The 19,670-nt window shown below is 41.3% G+C and overlaps 1 protein-coding gene across 4 annotated transcripts in view; it reads right to left on the reverse strand.

Annotated features, from left to right (window-relative positions):
• The window catches only part of CACNB2 (calcium voltage-gated channel auxiliary subunit beta 2), a 441,977-nt gene that overhangs the window by 187,260 nt on the left and 235,047 nt on the right, over positions 1–19,670 (reverse strand). Inside the window, exon 1 of one of the 4 annotated variants that reach the window (XM_030550420.1) lies at positions 9,840–10,112. The exons of the other annotated variants lie outside the window; for them this stretch is intronic. Coding sequence (XP_030406280.1) covers positions 9,840–9,872 — 33 coding nt within the window. The 5' untranslated portion in view covers positions 9,873–10,112. Of the gene's footprint in view, positions 1–9,839; positions 10,113–19,670 lie in introns of those variants that run through there. 4 annotated transcript variants of the gene reach the window in all.

A 19,670-nucleotide genomic window follows, 5' to 3' on the forward strand; every position in this document is an offset into this window, starting at 1 on the left:
CTAATTCAGTTGATTTACAGTTTTTTTTTAATCTGCATGATAATGACAGATTACTTCTGATGAACAGAGGGGTGATCACTCTTCTTTTCCCTGTATTTCCCATTTTTAGACTTGATTATTTCTAACCTCTTTGCCCTGTTTTCACTTAACATTAATTTGTTAATTAGAGGTTGACTCAACATGAGAACTAAAATGTATCAAGTTCTACAATATCTGACCTCTAGACTTCTTCAATAGCAAAAAAAGAGCTGTGAATCTTTCTTTTCTCATGGCAAAATATGCCCTATAAATTGTCACATCTCAGCAAAGTGAGACTGCAATTATTACTTTCTTGTCATTCGTACTGCTGGATAATTAAGGGGGCTCAAAAGGCAGGGGTTTGAAAGTGGCATATAATTCGACTGCTGCAAATTGTCACATCCAAGTTCTTATTTTAGGATCAGTTTTGAAATCCATTGGGTGGATTTTCATGCATTTACACATACACACACACGGAAGGTAACAGCAACTTCTCCAGTGTGGCTTAAAAAACGTGAAATTGGCATCCATCAGCATAGTTTACTTGCTGTTGTGTGAGAAACTTTCTGATATATAAGATGAATATGTGCAAATTGCAGAGAATTGAAGAGTCTGGAAAAAAGAAAGAATCTATCTATCTTCAAACAAAATCAGGCCAACTTATTAATACAGATAAATTAGAAGGATTTTGAAAACTATGGAGACTACAGTTAAACCCGTCTCAGGAGAGCTGTAAATTACAAAATCTGAATTTACAAAGCAGATAACATATACACTGAGTTTGGGAAAAATATGACTAGAGCTAACATGCTCCATAAAATACAATTCTGAATACATGAATCAAAGTTAACATTGAAATGATAAAGATGTTTGTACTGTTCCTTTTAAGGACAATTTGAACGAAAACGGAAGGGACAAATTCTACTGTCAGATATGCCAGTGTAAATCTAGAATAACTTCAACAATTTGAGGAATTATTTAAAAAAGAGAGAGTTCAAAAGATACAGCTTGGCTACAAATGTTTACAGTCTTTAAACACCAAGGAAGGAGAGGAAATAGTTAGCAAATTTAACTAGAAGTAATGGGATGAACCTAAGAAAGGGAAAAATTATACTGAATATCACATGTAACTTCCTAAGAGTGAGATCCTTTAGCCTACGCAATAATCTCCCAAGAAAAGTGGCAGAAGTCCCATCAACTAGCACATTTAAAAATCAGACTGGACACAACAAATAGAACAATACTGCATTGTCAAGGAGTTAAGAGGCTGGCAAGGCTTTTAAAGGTATTTACAATATGGGCTAATGGAATATGAAAGTGGAAACAATGCAGGAAAAATGAAATGTGATCATTTCCAACTGAAAATTTTGACTAAACTGATATGTTCACGTATAACATTTTGATTTAGTCAACTCAGCATTTTCTGATGAAAAATTGTTCTTTTGGAAAGTTCTACTTATTATCTAATTAGACCTCATTCAGACGTAAAAGAAGCCAATTTTCTATCATACGAAGGTGGCAACAGCGTAGTTTGCAGATGTGCATTTAAAATGAAAAATGCTAACAATACACTTGCCCTGACACGTAAAATATCTGAAGGGAAACAGATATTTGTTAAGCAAATTATTTAACTAGGAAACTAAACATATTCAGTGTTAACCTCTCATTTCTAACTACACACACAAGCTGTAAGTTACAAATAGTAATATTCTGTGGTAAAATGTAGTACCATATCTCTGACTAGTACAATCCAAATTCAATTACCTGTTCTTTATTTAGACTGTAGAAGCTTTACAAAGGTAATGAGCATCACTTCAAGTTTTAGGAGCTAAATTATTTTCTTTCCTTACATCTGTTTCTGAACTGTCATATACAGTGGGCTTTTCTCATTTGCCTTTATCTGTTCTGAAATTAATGAAGAGTTAGAGGCAAATAACAAATTGTCATATATACCTTATCCTGTCTGACCTTAAGAGAAGCATATCTTATAACAGAAAACACCAAAGGGAATATAACACAATGATTTTCCTAAAACAGTACACAACAATCAGAAGCAGCTCTGAGACACCACTCCAACATTTAGGTGTTTTTTTTAAAAAGAAATCCCTATCTCCATTGCCTTTGATCACCTGACAAGAAAACAGACACGTAGTCTGTTGTAAGCTGGTTCTCTGTAGCTTTACCAATGGCAGAGAAGTATGTTTGGCATTTAGTATTAGGTGTTGCATCTCACTGATGTTTTGGGAAAGAGAAGACAGCGGGAGATTGTCTTGTATTTAGACTTGAAGACAGATTTGTGATCATTCTTATCTCTTGAAGGAATTTCATAGCTAAAGGTCAATCACAGAAGAGCTCTGTCTTTATGTCAACTCTTAACAAAACTTACCTTTGTTGTGGACAACTCAACTGTCCCTGGTTATAAAGAAAGAAGTGGTCCTTCAGGTAGTTTGGACTCACTTGGTTCAGACATGTGAAGATTAGTACCGTGCCCTTGTGAACTCAAATTTGTATTAATTTGGGATTGGGGCAAGGGAGAGAGATGCCTCCAGCCTCTGGTGCTGCTTAGTAAATGGGCTGCTGCATTCTGGAGCAAACAGGCACATTTTCAGTTGTTACATTTTCTTTCTCAATATAGAGTGTCACAGTCAAGTCAGAGTAACTCAAGTGAGGAATGAATGCTCCTACAGTGTTATTGAGGATTTTAACAATGTATCATTTGTAAAGTGTGGCATGAGGTGATAAACTGAATTTTCCTGACTAGTGAGAGTGGCCAAAATCCCCTGATACATCTTTTGAAAATGATCCTGGAGCAATATTCTGTCCTTCTAGCCACAAAAACATGGTGGCTGACAACAGAAAGAAAAATCTCCTGTCAGATATCAGAGACTTATTCTGTATAGATTAAACAAGAAGGGCTCCAAGAAAAGTTGAGGGAAAGAGAAAGTCAGTCAGAAAGAGACAGAGAAAGAGATTTAAAAAGACTCAGATTTTTAATAATATATAGGGAAAGAACAGAGCTCCTGTTCTAAGCGAAAGAATAGAATTACAGAGGTGAAATCCTGCCACATTAAAGTTGATGTGAATTTTGCCATAGGAATCAGAATTGCACCCCAGAAGTTTCCAATTCAGCAAGAACAGACAACATATTTATCTATGGTGATTTCAGGTAAAGTTATCTTAAAGATACATTATAAAAGCTATACAGACATTATTTTACTGAAAAGTTGTACTAAAATTTAGCTACACTAAGCAGGTTTAAAACAAACAACACACAGTCAACCTGCAGAACTCTTTGCCAGAGGATGTTGTGAAGGCCAAGTCTGTAACAGGGTTCAAAAAAGAACTAGATAAATTCATGGAGGATAGGTCCATCAATGGCTATTAGCCAGGATGGGCAGGGATTGTGTCCCTAGCCTCTGTTTGGTTATAATCATTAGGTTATGGTCCAAAATCTCAACTGTATTCCTAAATCCTTACTTAATAGTAAGAAAATTCTCAGGATAAGTGGGGCTGGGAGGGGGCAATTTGTCTGTGTGGCTGAATGAAGGGAACAGTGTTTTATGGCTGGGGCAGAGAGAGGTCAAACTGCTGCAAAAGGGGACAAGGCGTGACTCTGACTCATCTCATGAAATATGAATGGGCAGAAGAGTTTAAAAGGGGTAGCCTATGTGGTGAATCCCCTTTTCACATTGTCATAAACAGATAGCTAAGGGTTAATGTCTCTTTCACCTGGAAAGGAGTAACCTGAAACACCTGACCAGAGGACCAATCAGGAAACAAAACTTTTTCAAATCTGGGTGGAGGGAAGTTTTGGGTGTGAGTTCTTTGTCCTTTGTCTTGTGTCTGACCCTCTCGGCTCTGAGAGTGATCTTTCTGTCTCCTGGCTTTCTAATCTTCTGTTTCCAAGTTGTAAGCACAAAGATAGGAAGACCATAGGTTTATATTGTTTTCTTTTGTATTTACATGTGTATAGTTGCTGGAATGTGTTAAATTGTATTCATTTTGGATAAGGCTGTTTATTCATTTTTTTCTTTTAAGCAAATGACCCTGTATTTGTCACCTTAATACAGAGAGACCATTTTTATGTCCTTTTCTTTCTTTTTTATATAAATCCTTCTTTTTAAGACCTGTTGGAGTTTTTCTTTAGTGGGGACTCCAGGGAATTGAGTCTGCAGCTCACCAGGGAATTGGTGGGAGGAAGAAGTCAGGGAGAAAATCTCTTTGTGTTAGATTTACTAAGCCTGACTTTGCATACCCTCTGGGTGAGGGGGAAGAGAGATTAGCTCTCGGTACTTCTGTTTTCCAGGACCGGAAACAGGGAGGGTGGAGTCCCTCTGTTTAGATTCACGGAGCTTGCTTCTGTATATCTCTCCAGGAACCCAGGGAGGGAACACCCGGAGGGGGGGAAGGGAAATGGTTTATTCCCCTTTGTTGTGAGACTCAAGGAATCTGAGTCTGGGGGTCCCCCAGGGAAGGTTTTGGGGAGACCACAGTGCGCCAGGCACTGTATAGATTCCTGGCTGGTGGCAGCTTTACCAGGTCCAAGCTGGTAACTAAGCTTGGAGGTTTTCATGCTAACATCCATATTTTGGACGCTAAGGTCCAGATCTGGGAAAAATGTTATGACATGGTGTTCAGTGGTGGGATAGATAGAATTCAGAAGCCAGTAGGAATATTATATTTTTCTTTTCTCTGCTAGGGGCTTTTAAGCAGAGAGGGTTTGGTTTTAAAAGGAACCAGGGAGAATTTTTTTTTCTGTTCTCTCCTGGCAGTAGCTTGCATATTAAGCAAGGAACCATTAAGCTGTGACAAACGGGTCTTTTGTCAGACAATAGCACTCCCATTGTGAGTCAAGTATCCAGCAATACACATGCAAATAAAGTGGTTTTTCTGGTTTACTTTACATTTAAAAGATTAGCTAGAGGAAGAAAGGGAAAAAGGCACTGTTGCTACGCAGACCACAGGAGGCAACAGAGAGCCTGCAGTTCAGAAGATAAACACCAGAGGGCACCCCAACACAAGAAAACAGGAACCAGGCCTTCCAATACAAAAATGGAGTCCGAAGAACAAATCACAGAAGCTGAACACAGGCGACAACTGGAAAAAAGACAAAAAGAGGTGGAGCTGAAAGAAAAGGAAGAAAACATCAAACTGGCAGCCTACAAAAGAGAACAAGCAGCTAAAGAGGCAGCCCACAAAAGGAAACTAGAAGAAGAAGAGGTGGCCCACAGAAGGAAACAAGAAGAAGAAGAGGCAGCCTACAGAAGACAGATAGAACTCCAGAGGGAGACCCACCGACAGGCCATGGAATTAGAAAAGGCTAAGCATGCGCCAGCCAATCCTAACAACCCTTTGCCAATTATGGTTCCACATCCCAAGAAATTTCCCACCTACAAGGCAGGTGATCACACTGAGGCCTTCTTGGAAAATTTTGATAGAGCCTGCCTTGGGTACAGCATCCCTGAAGACCAGTACATGGTAGAATTGAGGCCACAGCTCAGTGGACCTTTAGCAGAGGTGGCAGCTGAAATGCCTAAGGAGAAAATGAACGACTATAAACTTTTTCAAACCAAGGCCAGATACAGAATGGGAATAACCCCAGATCATGCCCGTCGGCGTTTCAGAACCCAAAAGTGGAAACCAGATGTGTCATTTCCCAAACACGCCTACTACGTTGGGAAAAATTATGAGGCCTGGATATCAGGAAACAATGTTAAATCCATAGACGAACTGCACCTCCTCCTACAAATGGAGCAGTTCTTGGATGGTGTTCCTGAAAACATCACACGGTACATACAAGATAGAAAACCCAAAAATCTCACTCAGGCGGGGGAGATTGGAGCTAGATGGATGGAAGTGGCAGAAAGCAAGAAAGCTACTGTCAAGGGGAGCGAATACCCCAGAGGGCACACCGACAATAAACCCTACAACCGAGGGCAACCAAAGACCCCACCTACAACCCAAGGAAAGCCACAGACACCCTATTCTTCTACCTCACCAGTCTCCAGTAACCCACCTTGACCCAGTGACCAGTCAGCTGGAAGATGCTTCAAGTGTGATGAACTGGGACATATCAAGGCCAACTGCCCAAAGACCGCCAACCGAGTGCAGTTCATTACACCACCATCACCCAAAAGATCCCCAGGCCCAGATGCCTCTCAAATACCCTTAGAGTGAAGGAAAAATTTGAGAGTGAGCGGAAAGAAGGTTACTGCGTGGAGAGACACGGGGGCACAAGTGTCAGCTATCCACCAATCCTTCATAGACCCCAAATTCATCAACCCAAAGGCCCAAGTGACAATTTACCCCTTCATGTCTCAAGGTGTAAACTTGCCTACAGCTGAACTGCCTGTCCAGTACAAAGGCTGGTCAGGAATGTGGACTTTTGCAGTCTATGACAATTATTCCATCCCCATGCTACTGGGGGAAGACTTGGCCAACCAGGTGAAGCGGGCCAAGAGAGTGGGAATGGTTACACGCAGCCAAACCAGACAAGCTTCCAGACCCATTCCTGTTCCTGAACCATCCACAAGGGCCCGTCTGTGTTACCAGAGACCCAGACAGAGGTAGTGGACCCGGATTCCATGCCAGCCACTGAAACAGCCACAGCACCTCCAGTCCCAGGCCCGGAACTGGAACAGCAACCAGCACCAGCAATTGCAACCACATCTTCAAACTCAACGCCAGAGGGCGCCAGCGAGCCAGAACTGGCAGAAGCAACAGACAGCCATACCCAAAAGGCTCAGCCAGAGCCTGAAATACCCTCAGGTGCGCCAGCGGAGAGCAGTTCACCAGGTAACTAAGCTTGAATGTTTTCATGCTAACACCCATATTTTGGACGCTAAGGTCCAGATCTGGGAAAACTGTTATGACACACATGGAGCCAGCTGAGGCAGCACCCACCTTCCCTCCTCTTTAGGTGGTGAAATACCAAGTTTGGTTTAGACCTGCTGTGGGCATTGCACTAGCCCATTTTTAGGGGGACTAGGAAGGAATTTCCCCATTACCAACAGATTGGCCTACGTCAGGGGTGGCCAACCTGAGCCTGAGAAGGAGCCAGAATTTACCAATGTTCATTTCCAAAGAGTCACAGTATCACATCAGCAGCCTCCCCATCAGCACCCCCCTCTGCTCCCAGAGCCTCCCAGCCCCACTGATCCGTGCCTCCTCCTCCCTCCCTGCACCTCCCAATTAGCTGTTTTGTGGCGTGCAGGAGGCTCTGGTGGGGGAGGAGTGAGGGCATGGCAGACTCAGGGGAAGGGGTTGAGTGGGAGCAGGGCCTGCAGCAAAGCTAGGGGTTGACAGTGAGTACCCCCCGGCACACTGGAAAGTTGGCGCCTGTAGTTCCAGCCGTATATTAACATCTGAAGAGCCGCATGTGGCTCCGAAGCCACAGGTTGGCCACCCCTGGCCTAGGTGGAGTTGAGGATTTTTCACCTTCCCCACAGCAGGTTCGGGAAAGGCTTTGTTGACATGTGGCATGAAGGGAGTTAGGCTATATGTGATTATAAGTGTGGGGCAGATGTCGAGTGCAGGTACCCCATAGGAAAGTTATACAGTGACTGGATAAATGACCTAGTAAAGGACTTAAGAAGGAGGTGTTGGTTAAAGGAACGGAATGGGTGTGCACATTGGACCTTGGAGCTCTTATGCTTGGTACTGTAGGGAGACAACCTTCCTTTCTTATAGCCCACTTTAACCCTCCTACGAGGAAGGGCCCAGCAATGGATTGGCTGGGGGACCTGGATGTAAAAAGAGAGGGGCTGGTGGAAGCCCCATGGGAAGTTACTGAATGAACATGGGGTTACCTGCATTGTACACTTTAATCTGCTGGGTTGTCCCACATAGCTCATAATAAAAGTTGCAGCCTGATTAAAACCATATCAAATGTCTCCTGTCCTTTCAATATAGCAGGAAAATGGCTCATTCATTTTGAGCCTCATTTTTCACTACCTGGCACTTTGTATAGTAATTTACACTTGTACAAAAAGAGAACAAAGAGGGTGTAAAATGATACCAAAATCATATCATGTTGTATCCACTTTGTACTGGTGTAAATGACTACACAAAATGCAAGAGAGTGGAAAGTCAGTCAGTCTCTTTAATGTCTTTCAGTTAGAACTAGAGGTTACTTGTTCAACTTCTTAGTTATTAATGGATCAATAACATAATGGCTAAAATTAAATGCTGCAACTTTTCAAAAACATTTGCAAAATTAACAATTTAGCCAAGAATTTTGCATGCTATAACTAGGCTTGGAAGGATTCTATTTTTTTGATAACTACTGGTAAAAGTTGATTTCCCTGAGTACGCACAAACTAATGGAACAATATTTCCATTTATCATCAAAATTTACAGATAGGCAAAATAAAACTCTAAAGTAGCATTTTTTATTATGTAAGAATAGGTATTTTGTCTGTTTTGACACTAAATGTAATTTCTGATGTCATTGTCTCACCGCCATCCCCATAATTTCCAGCGACTGTAAAACTTCAAATAGATAAAAATAGAAAATCTTAAAAACAAACATTCAATATTACCCATCAAAATTACAAACAAAAAGCAAATCAAATTGTGCCCAACCTAGTTATAACTGGACACAATACTATTTCAAACTATGAGACAACAGCTTCCTCTGTAATTGATTTGTCTGCTACAAGTTCTTTTCAATCTATTTTGTTAGAGTATGTGAATCTTTGTGCAACTTAAAGCAATTCAATATATTAACCCCTGCTTTTAAATGATCTTCTCATCTATCTTCCCGTAATGAATGAATAAATTAAAATATAACCATCACAAAAAAAAAGCATATCTACTTAGAATTAAGAAAAATGAAAAACAATGCATTTTAAATAATCAGATTAATTCCTTGAGATTGTGGAAGTATCCAGAGCACACTAAATGGAGCTTTCAGACTTCAGAAGAACAGTACACTTAAGTAACTTGAGTAATCAAAACCATAAGCATCTGCCCTGCCACTTGTAAAGCAGAACTTTATTTGGATGTACTGTATGATAGTTTTCTTTATTAAAGGATTTTGGTTGTATCATCTTCCTCTAAAACCTGTTATGTCCTGATCCTGATCCTGCAGTGAGTTCTGTGGGTGTAAATGTGTCCATCAATGCTGAATACAATGCAGCATCAAGGCCTCAGTCTGTAAAATACATAGACTTCTTATCCCATAAAAGCAGCAGATGACATAGGAGAGACCCCCCGCCATTTCCTCTTACTACATCTTTATTTAGATTTTATTTCTCACAAAGATTTAGGCAGAGAGGGTGCCAGATCTCATTCCATTTTTTAAATAAACTGTTGTAAAGATAGATTTAGGCATTAAACTGAAATGTTTTGAAGTTTTCTACAAAACGGTTTTCCAGTGTTTCTGTGCATATGTAGCCAAATCCAGACCTGCTGGAAGTGGGTACAAATACTTGCAAGTCAGTGGAGCCGTATCGAGTTATGCTATAGGCCAAATCCTGCTCCTCTTATTCATGTGTGCAGTGCTGTTGAGCACAGTGCTGAATTTGGCCCATGTTAGTCAAAGGATTCAAATCTATATTTATAGTTGTGCTAACACACATCACCAAAATATGACAGAAATAAAGGCAATTTAATTTTAATCTACTAATTCATACTTAACTATTTCAATATTTATGCAAAATCTATTTTTTAACTGCTGGACCATGGAATAATTATGAATAAAATTAGAGTAATTTATTCAAGTACAAAAACAAAATGACATTGATCATAAATTCAAGGCTGTATATTAAACTTTTGAAAGATACTCAACACAATAAAAGCACATTTAATTCACATCTTACCACTTCATAATCTTCACTGCCATAAAGATACATATCTGCACCTTCAGGATCTTACATGTCCATTAAGTCCTAAAGCAAGAGTGAAGCGTATCTTTAGTGTCTAAGTGATACAGCTTCTACAGCTGGAATAGAGTTCCAGTACTTGTTTCCCACGCTCAAAATGCTCTTTAAGTATTGTTCTCAGAGTCAAAAACAAAACCTCTTGCTGTAAGCAGTTAAGGAAATGGTCTGGCAAGCTACACCAGTAAAAAAATCCCACAAAGAAAAGCAGCAGCAGCAGCGGCAGCAGCTAGGATGTGTTATGTTAATCCATTAGTAGGAGCAGAGCAATGCAGGGGCTGAGCTGTGGTATTCATGTAGGGTTCTGTTCTTAATCACATGTTGCTGGCCTTGTATTGATTGGTTGCAAAAGGAGCCAGTGTAGTGAAAAGTAACTAGAACTCTAGTGACGTATTGTGATAAGACAGAGAGCTCAGTGATATCAATGAAGTACCATTTCTATTTCTTTTATTATGAACAGACACTTAATTGGTTTGTTTGCAATAAGCATGTATAGACTCTTGGAGTAAATACTGGACTCCGATGAAGCACTCAAAATATTATTGAGAAAAAACAATTTAACTTCAAGGAATCAAGAAGAGTAGACATTTTTCAATTTTCAAACTAACTGAGGTTGCCAAAATTCAGCCCTTTGTTGACTTCAGGGGACCTACACAAATGTATATGAAAGCCAAATTCACCCCCCAGCACCATTTCTTCCTTACTAGGGTGGTTTCTATTACTTACATTCAAAGTTCATGAATCAAATGTAGGTTGATTCTACAGTGGTCTGCTAGTGAAATACAAACTGTGTGACTTCTCTTTATCAAAGTGCCATCACATCATAACAGAAAATCACACCTACTACCTTAACAACAAGGGAAAGTGTCTCAATCTACAGCACTGGTATTTGCACTTGTGGGATATGGAACCCCCTGGTGTCAAGTCACAGAACCCCTACCAAAGCAGCGTCTGTTAAGAGTTGCACAAATGCCACCTACTGATGTTAATGGCTGATGTATGAGTACATATAAAGGAGTGCAACTCTTACCCACACAAGGCAAAGAGCACTAGGAACCTCATGTTCTCTGTTTGACAGATCTTAGCCCCCTGTTTAGATTAGTTTCCTTTATCTGTCCATGCCACTAGTGGGAATGCAGAAAGGCCCTTGAAGTAGACTTATGTAGTGAATGGGTAACCACTGAAAGAGGAAATACTTTTTAAGCATATATCAAGTATTAGTTCATACAAATAAATGTTTGGCCTTATCTCTTTTATTTGGTGGGTTTATCAACTTTCATATCCTCTTAATTCTGGAAGGGAAAAAGGCCGTTCTTTTCCAGGGATGTTTCAAATGGTGTAGCTCAGCTAGGCCACAGCTTGTAAATATTCTCTGAAAATCCTCGCTGCAGCAGCTCTATTTTATTTAATTCCACTTTTGTAGATATATACGTAACATTTACTATTACATTTTTTCTTACATTACTTGGCAGGATAGTCTGTTTTCTGATGTGCCTGCACTCTCTCCAGACTAAGAAAAGACTAGTTCTACATCATATAGCCATGGTGGACCAAATGTCAGTATCCTAGAAGCCATACGTCTCCCCAGTTTATAATTTAGCCTGTTTTTTGATTGAGCATGGTTACTGGAGCAGAGGACTGTTTTTTTTTTAAATAAAAATGTGAACCCCAATTAATTATTGTATATGTCTAGCAAGTCCTATAAAGGAATTTATAAAGAAAACAAAGCAACCTGAATCTCTAGGCAGTTGACTAATACAGTATGTGATGCGCCAATTCAGCATTATTCTCTTATAATCTGATATCAATAGTTTGCCCATTCCACTTTTATTTTGATATGAAATCAATACAACCTAAAACAGCTCAGCTGCTGCTTCTCTCCTTGCCCTTCTCTCTTTTGGAGATATCATTCTACACAACGCAATGAAGAGAGACAAGGTCATATGAACTAAAATGTCTACTGATTGGCAGGGTCAATAACACTGTGACTAGATACATAGTGTGACTGTGATGCTGCAGCATATTTAAGGCACAAAGAACCCATATTGAAACCTCTGAACATATGCATGAAAAACATTGTTCAGGTAGTACTGTATATATTTTATGCCTGAAAAGATGAACTTTTCTTTGATCTCTTCATGGATAAACTGGGAGCACTGCCAATAAAGGTTTTCTGATACTTCCTATTATAAAATCCTATTTTCAGTTGCTTATAACTATCAAATTTTAACCATTTGGGTTGAAATTTTCCATGTTGGGTGTCTGCCTCGAACGGATTTGTTTGTTTGAAAATTTTAGCCAAAACAGTTCCCCTATTTTGTTCTCATGAATGGTGAAGATATATCATATACAAAAATTCTGTTTTAAAAAAACTGCTTGTTAATTGTGTGTTAAAAAAATTGTGGTGAGAAAAGGTCTAGCACTCCCATGCTTTGGAGCAGGGGCTTAAAGTTTCACAGGAGAAAACCTTTTCAAATTTGTCTAAGTTATAAGCCTTATTTTTTGTGAGACGGCAGCAAAGAAAAATCATAGCTCATGTAAGTCATACACAAAAGGAGTGCTCTAATTTTACATTGATTTTACATTCAATTTTAAATTGAAGTTTTTGCAGTGGTTGAACTTTCTGGACAGTACCCCACTGTGCTCCTCAGAGGTGGTGATTTCTAGACATTCCCTATACTTGCTTGCTGGGTTTGTTGTGGTATAAAGACAATCTAGTTTGAGACCCATTTAAAGTGGTTCAAAGTACTAGGAATATGGGGTTACAGAAACTCAGGGTGCAGTTTGTTTTTCACTCCATGTTAGTCCAGGCCGTGGACACTATGTATTTTAAAGGAGAAAAAACACTTAAGCCATGTGGCTTACAGTTATTGGACTACAGAATCGAATTGTCCATCAGTGTTTAATTGTTTGAGACATTTAAGATGGAACCCTGTTTCAAATAGACCCCCCCCAATCTCTCTGCACTGTGCATTGCTGGTGTTTGTACTGTCTGAAGCAATAAAGAATCCTGTGCCTTCAAAGGACAGACCCCGAGTTTGAAAAGTGTGTTACATTCCACATGTTCAGTAGAGACTTACTAGAGCTGAACCTCAGAAGAGTCTATCCTCACTGAGCATGCTTGAGCTTCTCAAAACTCCTTGTGCTGACCACATGCACCATCCCCACAGAGCAACTCAGCATGCTCAGCCCAGGGCTGAAGGGACAAAGCCAGACTTTTCTTGTGATGGCTGCTCCCAGCAGCTCTGGATTGGGGTGGGGCAGGGTATCAGAACTAAAGATCAGGGAACCTGTCTCTCTTCTGTTCTCAGAGACCTCCCTGCTAAAGCCCAGGCAGCCTGGAAGAGAACGCTGTCTCGAAAGCAGAGAAGACCAAAACCAGATTGGAGAGAGGGAAAGAGATAAGGAGTCTGATGAAACTGGGACCAAAGATGGATGAGGAAGTGAAGAAACTGGGATTGGCAGCCCGAGTGGGCAAAGAAATCTGGTGAGCGTGGGTGCTGGTGAGGGAAACATTGGTGGGAGACTAGAAGCCCATTTTCTTGTGGGGGGTGGAGGGAAGAAGGAAAGATTAGATTAGATAAGGAACTGGGGGGAAGAGGAGAAGACAAAGACTGCCTGGACAAGGAGATTGGAGGTACCAATGTGAGGAGTGGGGGAATAAGGCAAAGGAAATAGCTCTGATGTGACAGTCAGCAGTAACCCCTGAACAGTGTGGAAAAAAATAGCTGCATTCTTGATGGCCTGCAAATCCTCCTCAATTAAACCAGAGCGATTAATATAAAAACAGCATTTTTTTTTAATGCGAGCACAGGCCCCCCCCCACTTCAGCATTTATGGCATTTAGCACACGCCTATTTTGCAGTGTTACTGCTGCTATGTCATCGATTTCTCATTGTAACTTTTGGAAAGCATTTAAGGAGGGATTAGCTGCTTTTTCAAGTTCTGCAGAAATGTTTACCACTGTCCTTTTTAGCTCCGCTACCCCTAGTCCAGGAATAAGTTTACGTATAAAGGAATAAAATCCCATTTGGCTGATTACGAGGGTTTTTTTTGGCACATTTAACCTGAGCCCCTTTCAAGGGTATGAAGAGCTTGTGAGAATAAGTCCCCAGGTTGAGGATTTGGCGTGAATCCAGTGTGGTGTTTACTTGAACGTTTGGTAATACTTTGGCCACACCACACTGGCCATGCCAACCCAGCGGGAGAGCTTTATAAGCATTATGGCCACAAATAAAATACAGACCAGGCTCTGTAAATAAAGGGTGAGGGAGCTTCCTGCTACTTGGTGGCGCCAATTTACCCTAACATCTCGATGTTTGGAGTTGTCAAATACCTGGCCCCGGCACTGCCAATGGGATGCATTTAAATGTCCCATGGAGTGGGTATTGTTTAAAATATCCCCATAGTATGTAACAGCAAACAAGTGTGATGTAAAGCTTACTAGCGCCCCCTGGCATTTAGAAATTTTTACAAGAGATGAGTGAGGTGATAAAATGCCAGAGGAGATGTCCATATAATATGTATGGGTTTTATTTATGGGACTCAAGGGAAGGAGTGAAGGAAACCACTTCCCTTGATAACGTTCACCTGTTAATTTTGCAATATAGGCCTTCTGAAACTGGCAGGGAGGTCTCTGGGTGTTTACACCAATTTTTAAGGGGTAAAAGGTTTTATTTTTAAAACTAAACCTAAGGGTTTGATTGCAGGCTTCTAAGGGGATGTAACTTGGTTTTTTCCCGGTTCTGTCAACAGCCTTAAAACATAGGTTATATTTAAACCCAAGGATATCGAAGAGAGGGACCCCTTGGGCTTTCCAATTATGATGCTAAACTTTAGACGTTTTTAGATAGTTATTGGAATGGTATTCTCCTTTCCACCACCACTCAGCTTTCTGTACCACTTGTTGGGAGAGAGTTTTAGAGAGGTTTAAAGGTACAGCCCACAGTCCTATTCCTTCCTCAGAACGAGTTCAGGGACACAACCAACAATCAGACAAGTGTCCCAACATGGCCAGTTGCTGAAGAGGTTTAGCCGCTGGGTGCGGGTTACTTGAACAAGGAGCAAGCTCAGAAATAATAGCCGCCACAGCACCGTCTGAGAACCCATAGTCACAAAGTTTTAGGATTTTGTTCGTCGGAACAAAAGCTTTAGTCCCTTGAGCGGTTCGGTTTTCCAGGTATCACAACTGCAGAACCATTGAATATAAGACTGGAAGAAATAAAGGAAACTTCTATATGAGAGAACAAGAAAATGAATTTTAAGACTAATACATATATATATTTTTTTAATATGAACAAATTCCCATACACTTGACATTAAAATATATCTAGTAACAGGCTTCTGGCATTGCCATACAAGTCTATACTAATGAATAAGGTTAGAAACTGAATGAAAAAAATAAACTTGATTCAAAATTATACTTTAAATATATTTCTTTGTTACTAACTCCATATCAACTGAGGCTACGTCTACCCTACAAGCTAGGGTGGTGATTCCCAGCTTGCTAAAAATAGTGTAGCCATGGTAGCACAGGCAACAGCAGCAGCATGGGCAATCTGCCCTGTGTATGTTTTGTCCCCTTTAGTGGCACCAAGACCACTTAGAGATTAATGAGTCTGCTACAGCCTTTGCTAACTGGCATGTGGCTTTTAGCTCATATGCTAAGCTCCGGAGGCCCCAGGTTCAATCCTGCCCACCAATAACCAGGGTCTTTTGGCAGAGCCAGCTCTAGCCATTTCACCGCCCCAAGCACGGCGGCACGTGGGGGGGGGGCGCTCTGCCGCTCGCTGGTCCCGCGGCTCTGGTGGACCTCCCGCAGGCGTCCCTGCGGAGGGTCTGCTGGTCCCGCGGCTCCAGTGGACCTCCTGCAGGTGTGCCTGCGGATGCTCCACCGGAGCCGTGGGACCAGCGGACCCTCCACAGGGACACCTGCGGGAGGTCCACCGGAGCTGCCTGCTGCCCTCCTGGCAACCAGCAGAGCGCCCCCCGCGACATGCCGCCCCAAGCATGCACTTGGCACGCTGGGGCCTGGAGCCGATCCTGTCTTTTGGTATTACATGCACCCATGGCATTCAGGTGGATTTGTATTTGGGGCGGCTAGTCCATGCCACCACTGCCAATTCCCGGGCTTCCACAGCTATGCCACTATTTTTAGCATGCTAGCTTATAAGAGCTAGAGTGAGTATCTTTGCAAGTTGGGAATCGTAGGCTGTGTGTGACTTGATGTAACTTTGCTACAGCAGTTTCTATAGGAAAATGCAGGCCCTGGAATTGTGTTTCACTTGTCATCTGTCGCGCCACTACAATATTTCCCCCCTTTTTGTTCTTTTCTGCATTATTTTTCTGTCATTCAAGATAGCCTGCCTTGCACCCCTCAGCAACACAGCATGTTAAGTGGTGCAGATCGGAGTTCAACTGCAGCCATCAAGTTGTACATAATTTGCCCCCTATTGTAGCCATCCTCGCTAGTGAACATGTTGCAAATCATTCTCACTCATAGCCTCCTTTCCCTTTCACCACAGTTGTGGATGCAGAGCTGTTTCAGAAAAAATGGAACTAGGCAGTGCCTTTAAGACACAATCCCATACCATGGCATGCAGAGAGCATTACCCCCAAAGGGGCTCACAGAGGTATTCTGCACTGATTTCAAGCACTCTTTGTGCTCCGTTAGCACTGAGATTATATCTGGCTTTATGTACAAAGGCCATCATCTGCATACAAGTCTACACAAAATTTGGCCAGTTTGTAAATTTATTTTAGGAATGGTATATGCCTCAAAGATGGCTGAGATTGATGAGAATTATTGTAATTTGAAATATATTAGATATAGAATTCTTGGACTGAACACATTTTTAAATGACAAAGAAGATTCATAGATTCACAGATCTAGGATTGGAAGGGACCTCAAGAGGTCATAAAGTCCAGTCCCCTGCCCTCATGCTGGACCAAATACTGTCTAGACCATCCCTGATAGACATTTATCTAACTTACTCTTAAATAGCTCCAGAGATGGAGATTCCACAAACTCCCTAGGCAATTTATTCCAGTGTTTAACTACCCTGACAGTTAGGAATTTTTTCCTAATGTCCAACCTAAATCTCCCTTGCTTCAGTTTAAGCCCATTGCTTAACAATGTTTTCTCCCTCCTCCTGATGACACCCTTTTAGATACCTGAAAACTGCTATCATGTCCCCTCTCAGTCTTCTCTTTTCCAAACTAAATAAACCGAACTCTTTCAGCCTTCCTTCATAGGTCATATTCTCTAGACCTTTAATCATTCTTGTTGCTCTTCTCTGGACCCTCTCCAATTTTTCCACATCTTTCTTGAAATGTGGTGCCCAGAACTGGACACAATACTCCAGGTGAGGCCTAACCAGCGCACAGAGTAGAGCGAAAGAATGACTTCTCGTGTCTTGCTCACAACGCACCTGTTAATGCATCCACCTTCCGCTGTACTCCTTCATAGACAGTCTCTTCCCATTCTGTATGTGTGAAACTGATTGTTCCTTCCTAAGTGGAGCACTTTGCATTCGTCTTATTAAACTTCATCTGGTTTACCTCAGACCATTTCTCCAATTTGTCCAGGTCATTTTGAATTATGACCCTGTCCTCCAATGCAGTTGCAATCCCTCCCAGTTTGGTATCATCTGCAAACTTAATAAGCGTACTTTCTATGCCAACATCTAAGTCGTTGATGAAGATATTGAACAGAGCCGGTCCCAAAACAGACCCCCTGCAGAACCCCACTTGTTATACCTTTCCAGCAGGATTCGGAACCATTAATAACTACTCTCTGAGTACAGTTATCCAGCCAGATATGCGCCCACCTTATAGTAGCTCCATCTAAATTGTATTTGCCTAGTTTATCGATAAGAATATCATGCGAGACCGTATCAAATACCTTACCAAAATCTAGGTATACCACATCCACCGCTTCTCCCTTATCCACAAGACTCATTATCCTATCAAAGAAAACTATCAGATTGGTTTGACACGATTTGTTCTTTACAAATCCATGCTGGCTATTCCCTATCACCTTACCACCTTCCAAGTGTTTGCAGATGATTTCCTTAATTACTTGCTCCATTATCTTCCCTGGCACAGGAGTTAAACTAACTGGTCTGCAGTTTCCTGGGTTGTTTTTATTTCCCTTTTTATAGATGGGCACTATATTTGCCCTTTTCCAGTCTTCTGGAATCTCTCCCGTCTCCCATAATTTTCCAAAGATAATAGCTAGAGGCTCAGATACCTCCTCTATTAGCTCCTTGAGTATTCTAGGATGCACTTCATCAGGCCCTGGTGACTTGCAGGCATCTAACTTTTTTAACTTGTTCTTTTTTTATTTTATCTTCTAAACCTACTCCTTTCCCATAAGCATTCACTATGTTAGACATTCCTTCAAACTTCTCAGTGAAGACCGAAACAAAGAAGTCAGTAAGCATCTCTGCCATTTCCAAGTTTCTTGTCATTGCTTCTCCCTCCTCACTGAACAGTGGGCCTACCAAAGTAATGAACAGAATTAAATGTAATATATCCCCATGGAGCTACTGGAATACTACTATTTAAACTTTATTTTTAAACACTGAATCTGCTTATCATGCACAGATTGTTTTTTTGGTTATTATGGTAACCGTTCTCCAACACAATCCAACCTGCCTGGAGTTTTCTATTTCAGGATACTTCAGTGATAACGTTAACTACAGAAGCTTCACAGCTTAAAAATATACATACAGTGGGGACACATGTTATCTTGTAGTGCACGAGGAGATAACATGATAGTGTTCTTGCAATGTCGTGGGAAGTCACATACTGTAAGTGGCTGCCATTCTCCTCACAGCAAGATGCTAATACATTCAGTCCAAAAGATAACATGTCACAAACAGATTTGACACCTTCTGCAAGGATGTGAGGCCTAAATGCCTGTGTTATTGTTGCCACTTTGCAGCACTTGGACAGCATAAAGGGGCTATACATATGACAGATTGGGCCGCGGGGGATTATCCCCATATTATTTGTCTGTAAAACTACTCTTGCAACTCTATGTCATACCCCAGCAGCAATGTAGCATACAGGACGTGGTGACAGAAAAAGGATTGAGTTCAGGCTGCTGACCTTGCCTCTTGCAACATAGGCAGCTGAGTGTAAATTGGAGTACTCCTAAGGCCTTTCGTCAGGGCCCAAAACACAGGAGTTGGAAGAGTGCCACCACCCCGTTCCTAAGCCAATCAAAACTAACACCTTGAAGATTTGTAGAGACTGTCCTTGCAAACATAGGCATCATTTTGTATCCAAGCAAAAGGTTGTATTACAAGTAGCACATGAACTTTTGAACCCAGAAACTGCAATACTGGAACCAATCTTCGCATATGTAACCCACACACCTTCTGGGTGTGGTGTTCTGTCCCATCTAGTGACACTGAGACCTCTTAGAGAGCAATTAGCTAAGGCTGTAAAGCAGACTCAGTACCAGCCAGTCGGCTTTTAGCTCATGCGGTAAAGGCTCATGCATTAAGCTCCAGAGGTCCCAGATTCGATCCCGCCCGCTGACGACCAAGGTCTGTCGGCCTTACACAAACACCACAAGCTCTTTAAATTAAAAAGTTATCTGGGAAAAAATAGTCTGTGACAGGATAGTGCAATGGTTTGACCCTTTTTGTCATATCACAAGCTGTACTGTATTAGCTTGCAACACAGAGGTTAAATTTACAAGTCTTTTAGTGAAGTTTAGTCAACTGTTTATAATCACATCCACCCACCCATCCACAAAAG

This window comes from Gopherus evgoodei, chromosome 2 (assembly GCF_007399415.2).
Source record: "Gopherus evgoodei ecotype Sinaloan lineage chromosome 2, rGopEvg1_v1.p, whole genome shotgun sequence".
NCBI classification, from domain to species: domain Eukaryota; kingdom Metazoa; phylum Chordata; order Testudines; family Testudinidae; genus Gopherus; species Gopherus evgoodei.